Here is an 11512-nt window from a genome sequence, read left to right on the forward strand (position 1 = left end):
CGGCCACTGCACTCCAGTCTGGGCGACCGAGTGAGACTCCAACTCAAAAAAAACAAACAATAAAAAGGGCTGCAAAAGGCATCTCATGCACTAAGTAATCATCTGACACACCAAGGTAGGGTTCTGCCAACCCAAGTCTCCACAACAGCTGCCAAGCCTGAGCTCAGGTCACCAGAATCTGATGTGGAAGCAGCAGTTGTTCACTAGATACTGTGGGCCAGGTACAGTGGCTCACGTCTGTAATCTTAGTACTTTGGGAAGCTGAAGCGGGAGGAATGCTTGAGTCCAGGAGGGTTTTTTTGTTTGTTTTTTTTTTTGAGTTGGAGTCTCACTCTGTTGCCCAGGCTGGAGCACAGTGGCATGCTTGCGGCCACCACAGCCTCGACCTGCTGGGCTCAGGCGATCCTTCTACTTCAGCCTTCCAAATAGCTGGAACTATAGGCATGTGCCACCACACTCGGCTAATTTTTAAAAATTTACTGCAGAGATGAGGTCTTGCAAAGTTGCGCAGGCTGGTCTCGAACCCCTGGGCTCAGGCAATCCTCTCACCTCAGCCTCCCAAAGTGCTGGGATTATAGGCTTGAGCGACTGCGCCTGGCCTGAGTCTGGAAGTCGCCACCCTAGGCAACATGGCGAGACCTTGTCTCTACAAAAAATAAACAAATTAGCTGGGCATGGTGGTATGTGCCTGTAGTTCTAGCTACTCGGGAGGCTGAGTGGGAGGACTGCTTGAGTGCAGGAGTTTGAGACTATGGTGAGGCATGATTGTGCCATTGCATTCCAGTCTGGGTGATAGAGTAAGATCCCAACTCAAGGAGAAAAAAAAAATCAAACAACAACAAAAATAGATACAGTGAAAGACCCAAAGCAGGCATTTACAAACTTGCATCTGTGTGTTGGCAGGTATGACCAATGCTTCCTCACAACCTAAAATGCCCTGACCTAGAGTTAAACTGCACTCCAAGACCCCACCCAGGAGGAGCAGAGGACCCAGAGGCCCAGACCATGGGGAAGGAAGGAAGTCCCAGATCAAGTTCATTGCACTGATGACAACCCCTCTCCAAAGTCACCACCCAGCATGGAAAAAAATAACACATAGCTCCTCTTAACACATAGCTAAAATATTTGCAGGAAAGGTGATGACCCTGAAAGGAATACAATCTTTTGTGTACCAGGAACACAATACAAACTCTGAACTGGTTTTTATACAATCACAGTTAAAAGTCACAGAAACTGTCTCACAGATAAAGAATCCCACTGGGCACAGTGGCTCACGCCTACAATCCCAACACTTTGGGAGGTGTATGAAAGAGGACTGCCTGAAGCCCAGGTGTTTGAGACCAGCCTAGGCAACATGGCGAGACCTCATCTCTACAATAAATTTTTTTAAAAAGGCTGGGTTTGGTGCCTGTAATCCCAACACTTTGGGAGGCCGAGGCAAGTGGATTGCCTGAGTCTGTGGGTTCAAGACCCACCCGGGCAACTTGGCGAGACCTCATCTCTAAAATAAATAAAAAATTAGCCAGGTGTGGTAGCGCATGCCTGTAGTTCCAGCTACTCGGAAGGCTGAGGTGGAAGGATTGCCAGAGCTCAGCAGGTCGAGGCTGCAGTGGTTGGGAGCAGGCCACTGCATGCCAGTCTGGGTGACAGAGACTCCAACTCAAAAAAAAAAAACACAGCCGGGCATGGTGGCACGCACCTGTAGTTCCAGCTACTTGGAAGGCTGAGGCAGAAGGATTGCCTGAACCCAGCTGGTCGAGGATGCGATAGCTGCAAGTGTGCCACTGCACTCTAGCCTAGGCAACAGAGTGAGATGCCAACTCAAAAAAAAAAAGAATCCTGTCACCTACCTAGCAAGAAGCAGAGAGATGTGGAAGGTGAAAGGAATGGCAAATACCAAGACTACAGACTGACAACAGCAGGTGAGGGGGGAAAGCATTATCAAAGTTACAGTGAGAAACATGTTAACAGCACACTTGGACATATGGATTCACTCTGAAACAAGGTTGAAGAATCAAGGCTGCCACTCAACAACTCCATTCTGAATGGAGGCTTGTCAGATCTGGAAAAGCACCTTTCTGTCTTCAAGTTTTCTGGGAAAGAAAGTCCAAGAAGTGTGAAGCCCAGTCTCACAGAACCCAATGCTCCTTACCTCATCCCCATGGCCTGGCGGTGGGGTCACTGCAAGAACAGCAATTTGAATGCCTTTGCCTGCATACCACATTCTACTTTTCATCACCTCATTTTCAATCCCACAATAACTCAGTAAAGCAGAAAGGTCAGGAATTAATCCCATTTTAGAGACGAGAAAACCAAGACCTAGAAGGGTTAAACAATTTGCCCAACAACAAACAGCTAGTTATTGACAAAAGCAATTGGGGGGCACAAAAATAAAAGGTTCCCAAGCCAATGATCAATCTACTGCTGTTACCTACAAGTGCAATATTAATAATCTCTTCTCAATAAAAAAAAAAAAAAGAAAAAAAAAAACTTAAAAACTTAGCTGCACTAGAGTCAGAGAAAATCAGTCACAGGATCAGAAGTCCCTTTGAACTTAACTAAAACAGATCAGGGTGTCTCCAAGAGACCATTTACCAAATATGGCAATTAAGGGGAAGCTATTAAGAAGGGGAATGATTTTTTTTTTGGTAAAGTCAAGGACTTGGCACTAGAATGGCTTGGGCATGAATGGATGGAGACAATCCAACAGTTACCAGTTCAGAGAATTGGCATCACTGCATTAAATCAGGAGAGTTTTCTTTCCATTATTAATGAGGTATTGGATGGAGACTCCAACAGCCTCAGCCCACCAGTAACAGGCAAATCATGATGTTATCAAGCGCCTTATATATCCAGCTGCCCCTAATTTACCAGTATGAAAAATCAAGGTCCTGGCAGACCTGTCACTGGTTACAGACTCTGAGATCAGAGAATGGGATCCTTGACCTAGCTATCCCTACCCTCTCTTAATTTGCAAGTCAGTCTCCACCTTCAGTTATGAACTGAGCCTATTTGGAACAGTGCATAACATAAATATATAACATAAAGGTCTTCATACTTTAAAAATAGAAGTACAGCTTTGATATAGACAAAAACCATTTATTCAACATTTACTGTGCATCAGGCTATCTAATAGGAGGGAGACAGACAATACAGCAAACAAATAAAATACATGATTTGCCAGATAGTAATAGGTGTTATGGAGAAAAATAAAACACAGAAGCGGAAATATATATGTTCGGGCATGTATGTATTGGGAGGTGGTGGTTAATTTTTTTTTTTCAGTTGGAGTCTCACTTTGTCACCCAGACTGGAGTGCAGTGGCACACTCCTGGCCACCACAGCCTCGACCTCCTAGGCTCCAGTGATCCTTCCGCCTCAGCCTTCCAAGTAGCTGGAACTACAGGCACACGCTACCATGCCTGGCTACTTTTTGATGTATTGTAGAGATGAGGTCTCGAACTTGCAGGCTCTGGCGATCCACTCACCTCAGCCTCTCAAAGCACTGGGATTACAGGCTAAGCCACCGAGCCCAGTCGGTGGTTAATTTTAAATAGGGTAATCAGGAAAGGCATCATTAAGGTGCTATTTATGCAAAGACCTGAAGAAGGTAAGGATAAGCCATGAAGATACCTGTGTGAAAAAATTCTAGGCGGCCAGGCTCGGAGGCTGCCTATAATCCCAGCACTTTGGGAGGCTGAGGTGGGTAGACTGCCTGAACCTGTGGGTTCAAGACGAGCCCAGGCCACTTTGGTGGTAAGACCTTGTCTCTACAATAAATCAAAAATTAGCTGGGCATAGTAGCGTGTGCCTGTAGTTCCAGCTACTTGGGAGACTGAGGCAGGAGAATCTCTGGAGTCCAGCAGGTTGATGTTGGGATGGCTGTGAGTGTGCCACTGCACTCCAGCCTGGGCGATGGATTGAGATTCCAACGCAAAAAAAAAAAAAAAGAAAAAGAAAAAATTCTAGGCAATAAATGTAAAGGTCCTAAGCGGGGAGTATGCCTGGCATGACTGAGAAACTGCTGGGAGACTTGTCATTAGAGAGACGTTAGCAAGAGAGAGAACAGAAGAGGAACTCAGAGAAGTAAGAAGAAGATGCTGAGTCTGAAGACCTGGGTTTTCAGCCCTTGAGACCTTTATAACAAAAGTTCCCATGAGAACAGAAGGGTTAGCTAGTTCAACGTGCCTAATTTCTTCACTGAACACAAGCACCACATTCCTCCTACTACCAGAAACATGGACCTCCTCTGCAATACTTCTAATTTCATAACAGTTTCTCATAACAAACCATGAAAGGTTAGCAGAATGAATATTATTTATCCCCATTTTACAGACAACAGGTTAACTGAGACTGAACAGCCTTTTTATAGTTGAGCACCATCCTGTAAAAAGTTAGATCTTGGCCAGGCTCGGTGGCTCAGCCTGTAATCCCAGTACTTTGGGAGGCCGAGGCGAGTAGATGAGTCCACGGGTTTGAGACCCACCCGGGCAACTTGGTGAGACCTCGTCTCTGTAATAAATCAAAAATTAGCTAGGCGTGGTAGCACATGCCTGTAGTTCCAGCTACTTGGAAGGCTGAAGCAGAAGGATCTCCGGAGCCTAGCAGATCGAGGCTGCAATGACCAAGAGTGTGCCACCGCACTCCAGCCGAGATGACAGAGTGAGACTCCAACTCAAAAAAAAAAAAATTAGGTCTTGGCCAGGTGTGGTGGCTCAGCCTGTAATCGTAGCATTTCAAGAGGCCCAGGTGAGACGACTGCCTGAGCCCAAGGGTTCGAGATCAGCCTGGGCAACTTGGTGAGACCCCATCTCTACAATAAATTACAAAAATACTAGATGGTCATGGTGGTGTGCATCTGTGGTTCCAGCTACTTGGAAGGCTGAAGCAGAAGGATTGCCTAAGCCCAGCAGGTCGAGGCTGTGGTGGCCGTGAGCGTGCCACTGCACTCCAGCCTGGGTGACAAGAGTGAAACTGCAATTCAAAAAAAAAAGGTCTTCCTCCCTGCATCACCCATGGCACCTAGCACAGACCTTTGCATATTGTTGGGCGCAGAAAAAGCCTGCTGGACAAATGGGCTGTTTCTGTTTGCACAGACTAAAAGCAGAGCTCTAGTTACTTGATATCCTGTAAAATGGTGACAATATTATCTGCCTTTCAGGGTTACTGTGTAATTCCAATGAGAGAATGTTTGTGGAGCACCTGCCGCACAGTAAGTACTCCAGAAATAGATATTGTTGGCCGGGCTCGGTGGCTCAGCCTGTAATCCCACACTTTTTGAGGCCGAGGTGAGTGGATTGCCTGAGCCCGCGGGTTCAAGACCCACCCGGGCAACTTGGCGAGACCTCATCTCTACAATAAATCAAAAATTAGCCAGGTGTGGTAGCACACGCCTGTAGTTCTGGCTACTCGGAAGGCTGAGGCAGAAGAATCGCTGGAGTCCAGCAGGTTGAGGCTGTGGTGGCCAGAAGCGTGCCACTGGCCCTCCAATCTGGGCCACTGCCCTCTAGTCTGGGTGACGGAGTGGGACTTTGACTCAAAAAAAAAATAGATAGATATTGTTATTTTTATTCTTAAACTAGTTCTATACAGTATAGTGCCAGAGAGAACCTGAACTAGGCTTAAGGAGGGCAAATAATAAGGAAGCTTATAGGCGGGCTTGGTGGCTCAGGCTGTAATCCCGTGCCTTTGGGAGGCTGAAGTGAGTGGACTGCCTGAGCCCGCGGGTTCAAGACCCACCTGGGCAACTTGGCGAGACCTCATCTCTACAATAAATCAAAAAATTAGCTGGGCGTGGTAGCGCGCGCCTGTAGTTCCAGCTACTTGGAAGGCTGAGGCGGAAGGATCGCCGCAGTCCAGCAGGTCGAGGCTGCGGTGGCCGGGAGCGTGCCACTGCACTCCAGTCTGGGTGACAGAGTGAGACTCCAACTCAAAAAAAAAAAAGGAATAAATACACAATTAAAAAATAATAATAATAAGGAAGCTTATTTTGAATCAATATAAAGAAATTTCTAAAAGTGAGGTATATAGAAGGAAAAAAAACCAGTTTGTAGTCAGAAGTCCTAATTCTGAGTCTGGACTTGCCATTTAACAGTTGTGAGAATTTAGGTAAGCCAATTCACTGAGCTAATCCTCAATATCCTCATTCAAAAAAGTACCAGTAAAGCCAGGCTCAGTGGCTCAGCCTGTAATCCCGTACCTTTGGGAGGCTGAGGTGAGTGGATTGCCTGAGCCTGCGAGTTCGAGACCCACCCGGGCAACTTGGCGAGATCTCAACTCTACAATAAATCAAAATGAGCCGGGCGTGGTAGCGTGCGCCTGTAGTTCCAGCTACTTGGATGGCTGAGGCGGAAGGATCACCAGAGCCCAGCAGGTCAAGGCTGCAGTGGCCGCTCCGGCCACCGGACTCCAGTCTGGGTGACAGAGTGAGACTCCAACTCAAAAAAAAAAAAAAAGTACCAGTAAAATCTGTCATGCCAATCAGGGAGCTATTGGGAGAATCTAATGAGATCGTGGACTTGAAGATGCTCTGTAGACAAGAAACTACAGGAATTGTGGCAGTTATACCAATATGATCCCCAAGGACTTCAGGTACAACCTGAGCAAAGTAAATTAAGTCAAGTCCCACACTCACTTCCGAAAACCACTTGATGGTTTTCAGAAGGCCTTTCAATTAGTGCCCCAACAAAACATAAAATTCCCTTAAGGAGGCTGATCTTTAGAGCTATGCTCCAAGCTCATACTGTTTTTGTCAAAATAGGTGATCCAGTGTGAATCCCTCCAGCAGTTGGGGAAGAAGCCTCTCTCTAACCCTTCGACTTCCTGTCATGGAGGCGCTACTTAGGTAGTAGCTCACCTGAGCGCTGGAGAATAGACACTGGGGTTGAGTCACTGAAGCACAACACAAGAGAAAGGCAGGCTTCACTGTTCATGGGATTCCAGAGCCAACTACCAAACAGACACAACAAGGCTAAAAGCTGTGCTAATAACAAGGTTAGAGGACACCTCTGATCAACTGTGACATAGGTGTACTGTTACACTGCTAGCTTTACGTGTATTCTCTCAATCCTCAAAACAACTTTATAATATAGGTACTATTACTACCTCCTCTATTTTTTTTTTTGTAAAGATGGTGAAGCTGAACAATGCAGAAACTTACCCAAGATCACAAAGCAAGTAAGTGGTGAAACAAGGACTCAGTTCCAGGCAGTACTACACTCCTGCGTTGTGTGCGCTTCTGTCTCCCTCACAGAGTATGTGCTTCTCAAAGTTAGGTCTTCCTCCCTGCATCTACCATAGCATCTAGCACAGAGCTTTGCATATTGTTGGGCTCTCAGAAAAAGTCTGCTGGACAGGCCGGGCGTGGTGACTCAAGCCTGTAATCCCAGCACTTTGGGAGGCTGAGGTGAGAGGACTGCCTGAGCCCATGGGTTCAAGAAAAGCCTGAGCAACTTGGCGAGACCTCACCTCTACAATAAATAAAAAAATTAGCTGGGCATGGTAGCACGCACCTATAGTTCCAGCTATTTGGAAACCTGAGGTGGAAGGATCACCTGAGCCCAGCATGTCAACACTGGGGTGGCCATGAGTGTGCCACTGCACTCCAGCCTGGGCCATAGAGTGAGACTCCAACTCAAAAAAAAAAAAATGTCTGCTTGACAAATGGGCTGGTTCTGTTTACACAGATTAAAAGCAGAGATCAGTTTCTTGGACATATTAGCAATTTAGGTCTTGGAAGGCTTAAATTGAACACAGTAATTAGCAGAAGTTTAGGCTGATTGGGACGAAAGTTGCTAGTACACACCCCAAGCAGAGAACAGAGAAGTATGTCAAAACCAGGTGGCCACAAAGAGGATCAGGTGACAAGCCCTGAATAGGAAGCAGCAGGAACCAAGTAAGAGGATGCACTCAAACCTTCATTTCATTCATTCAGCAAACATTTACTGAGTGCCTACTAAGTGCCAGGCATCATTCTAGGACGGGACCAAACACTGAACAAAGCAAATCCCTGCCCTCATGGGGTTTATATTCTCATGGGAAGACTGAAAATAAATAAGTAAATATATCATTTATAATGCAATATGATCTAAAATGAAAAAGACTAGCCAGGCGTGGTGGCACACACCTGTAGTTCCAGCTACTTGGAAGGCAGAGGCAGAAGGATCGCCTGAACCCAGCAGGTTGAGGCTGCAGTGGCCATGAGTGTGTCACTGCACTCCAGCCTGGACAACAGAGTGAGACTTTGACACAAAAAAAAGATGAGGCACTGTACCCAGCCTGTCCCCATTTTATAGACAAAGAAATTGAAGATCAAGCTGGGCTCGGTGGCTCAGCCTGTAATCCTGTGCCTTTGGGAGGCTGAGGTGAGTGGATTGCCTGAGCCCGCGGGTTCGAGACCCACCTGGGCAACTTGTTGAGACCTCATCTCTACAATAAATCAAAAATTAGCTGGGTGTGGTAGCGCACACCTGTAGTTCTGGCTACTTGGAAGGCTGAGGCAGAAGGATCGCCAGAGCCCAGCAGGTCAAGGCTGCGGTGACTGGGAGCAGCCACTGCACTCCAGTCTGGGTGACAGAGTGAGACTCCAACTCAAAAAAAAAAAAAGAAATTGAAGATCAATTGAGTAAGTCAGATTTCCAACTAATGACCATGTGTTTTTCCTATATGATACTATTTCCTAGCAAAATATTCTCTTCTTTTAAACTTTTGATATTTCCTCCAAAACAGAAATTCTTACCCATAATCTACAGGAGGCCCACAATCCCTCCCCAAATGTAAGTAAATGTTTATGTATAGATCTGTTTATTTAATATTTACTAATATGGATACTAGCTGACACAACACCAACTGTGTTCAAGGTGCACTGTTACACTGCTAGAACTCAGAACAACCCTATAATATAGGTACAATTATTACCTTTTTCTTTCTTCTTTTTTTTTTTTTTTTTTTGAGTTGAAGTCTCACTCTGTCACCCAGATTGTAGTGCAGTGGCACGCTCCCGGCCACCGCAGCCTCAACCTGCTGGGCTCCGGCGATCCTTCTGCTTCAGCCTTCCAAGTAGCTGGAACTACAGGCACGCACTACCACGCCCAGTCAATTTTTTTATTTATTGTAGAGATGAGGTCTCGCCAAGTTGGCCAGGCGGGTCTGAACCTGCAGGCTCAGGCAATCCACTCACCTTGGCCTCCCAAAGTGCTGGGATTACAGGCTGAGCCACTGAGCCCGGCCAATTATTATCTTTTTCTAAAAAAAAAAAAAAAAGAGATGGTGATGCTGATGCTCAGAACAATGCAGGAACTTGCCCAAGATCACACAGCAAGCAAGTGGTGAAACCAGGACTCAGTCTCAGGCAGGACTATGCTCCTGTGTTGTGTACATTTCTGTCTCCCTATTTGCGTTTGTCTATTTAATATTAGGAGAGCTCCACAGCTACTACCATCAGTTTCTCAAAAGGGGTCTCAGAGAGAAAAGGTTAAGTACCACTTTAGAGTAATAGGACTTCTTGCAGACTTCTTGCTCCTGGTGTAAGATGCACAGGTGAGGGAAGTTTGATCATCCCCTCTAGAGCTGAGTATCAAAACAGAGTTCCATAGGGTGTGGTGGCTCATGTCTGTAATCCCAGAACTTAGGGAGGCGGAGGCGAGAGGATTGCCTGAGTCCAGAGGTTCAAGATCAGCCTGGAAAATATGGTGAGAACTCGCTTCCACAGTAAATCAAAAAATTAGCCAGGTGAGGTGGTGTGCACCTGTGGTTTCAGCTACTTGGAGGGCTGAGGTGGAAGGATCACTTGAGCTGGGTGGGTCAAGGCGGTGGTGGCCATGAGTGTGCCACTGCACTCCAGCCTGGGTGACAGAGTGAGACTCCAAATCAAAAAAAAAAAAAAAAGAGAGAGAGCGCCCCTGATCTGCCCAGCATGCAACCTTAGATTCTTAGTTTTTAAATTAAAAAAACAAAGACATAACATGGGCCAATCTGGAAGAAGAACATGGCAAAGAAAAGGAACAACTGCCAGGAAGGCTCCTTAGTTCGGAGAAAAATGACCTTAGTCTCCAGCCCCAGTTCCTAGTCCAACTTTATGGGACCATAACGTGTCCCACTATTCCCAGGACAAGAAGGGAGCCGCCGCTCACTCAACCCCCATTACAGGGGCACACTCACTCTTATTCAACTGAATCGAAAGTTCCCTTCTGGCAAGACCAGTTTCCGAGCATCCCTCACGATACCCACGCCACGGTGTGAGAGACACTACAGCCTAACAGCCTGAAGCATCGGCTTCCGAGTTAGACATGGATGCAAATCCTAACTCTTCCTAGGTGTAAATTTGAGCACGTTACATAAGCTCTCAGCTGTAAAATGGCGATGACATTATCTACCTAATAGGTTTACTTTGTGGATTAAATGAAATACTGTCGCGTACGTAAAGTACTGGGCCCAGTGCCTCACACATAGTAAGAGAGCAAGATGTGGTAGTTACTGTTATTTATCACCGTCGTTGTTGTTGGCCTAGCACAGAGATGCACACAGGCCTCGGGGGCGGGGTCTCCACGCGAAAGGGGTCTCCTGGGGGAGTTTCTCCAGCCGTCCTACAACCTGCCTCAGGCCCGCGAGGCCCCCACAGCGGTCCACCAAGCAGGCTTCCCCGGCCAGAGCTCACAGAGGGGCCCTTTCCCGATCGCACCTCGCGCTCGCGCTCGCGCTCGAGCCGGGCCCCTTCCCCAGGACGCCTCAATTCCGTCCCGCCCGCCGAGGTCACGGGCTCCAAGTTACCATTTTCTTGCTCTCGGTGCCACGGTTCGCCTGCCTCGACATGGTGCCGGCCGCCCCGCCCCGTCTCGCTCGGCGACCCCTTCAGACGCCGTTCAACCCAGCCGCTGCCCCTCCGCCTACAGGACCGACCGGCACTGACTCACTGCGCCTGCGCGGCCAGCCGCGGGGCACCACGGGACTCGTGGTCCGGCCGACGAGGGTAACTCCGCCCAACAAACGCCGGACTACAACACCCAACAGCCCCTTTGGCAGCACGGCCTCTTAGCACAATTGAACTACAACCCCCGGAGTGCCCCTCGCGCGCCGGTCTCGAAGAGCCTGCGCTGCATTCTGGCCGCTAGGTGGCGTCCGCAGCCTTCGGTAATCCTGTATCATTCACTCGATTCTCTCTCCTCTCCCTCCCCCAACGTTCGCTCAGAGATGCTCCACAAATTCCTCTCTCGCCGGGGTTGGTCTTGGAAAGTCCCATTTTCGAGCTAGCTTCTTCCGCTCTTGCAATTCAGAGCCAGAATCCCAAGATGCCCCAGAAACTAGCAATGTCTTTCACACAGATTTGGCCGTCTTCGTTCTAAAAATATTTAATGACCACCTACTACGTACTTAGCATTCCACTAGTGTCCTCTTCAAACTGTCATCTGTTCCCAAACACCAAAGGCAGCCAGCACCTGCATGCTACCACATGTGGTCTTGTGATGGAATATGTAGTCTTTTTTTTTTTTTTTTTGAGTTGGAATCTCACTCTGTC

General features: G+C 47.5%; 1 protein-coding gene across 4 annotated transcripts in view; it reads right to left on the minus strand.

The window, feature by feature from the left end:
• TRAPPC3 (trafficking protein particle complex 3) overlaps positions 1 to 11512 on the minus strand; it is a 22595-nt gene that overhangs the window by 5939 nt on the left and 5144 nt on the right. For 2 of the 4 annotated variants that reach the window (XM_021713335.1, XM_008059971.2), the window contains exon 1: positions 10768 to 10931. The exons of 1 other annotated variant lie outside the window; for it this stretch is intronic. In XM_021713335.1, the coding sequence (XP_021569010.1) occupies positions 10768 to 10809 (42 nt within the window). In that variant the 5' untranslated portion in view covers positions 10810 to 10931. Of the gene's footprint in view, positions 1 to 10487; positions 10965 to 11512 lie in introns of those variants that run through there. One more of the 4 variants, XM_021713334.1, reaches the window with a different exon arrangement.

The sequence above is a fragment of the Carlito syrichta genome, unplaced genomic scaffold (assembly GCF_000164805.1).
Source record: "Carlito syrichta isolate Samal-C Ts95f unplaced genomic scaffold, Tarsius_syrichta-2.0.1 Scaffold304465, whole genome shotgun sequence".
Taxonomy (NCBI): Eukaryota; Metazoa; Chordata; class Mammalia; order Primates; family Tarsiidae; genus Carlito; species Carlito syrichta.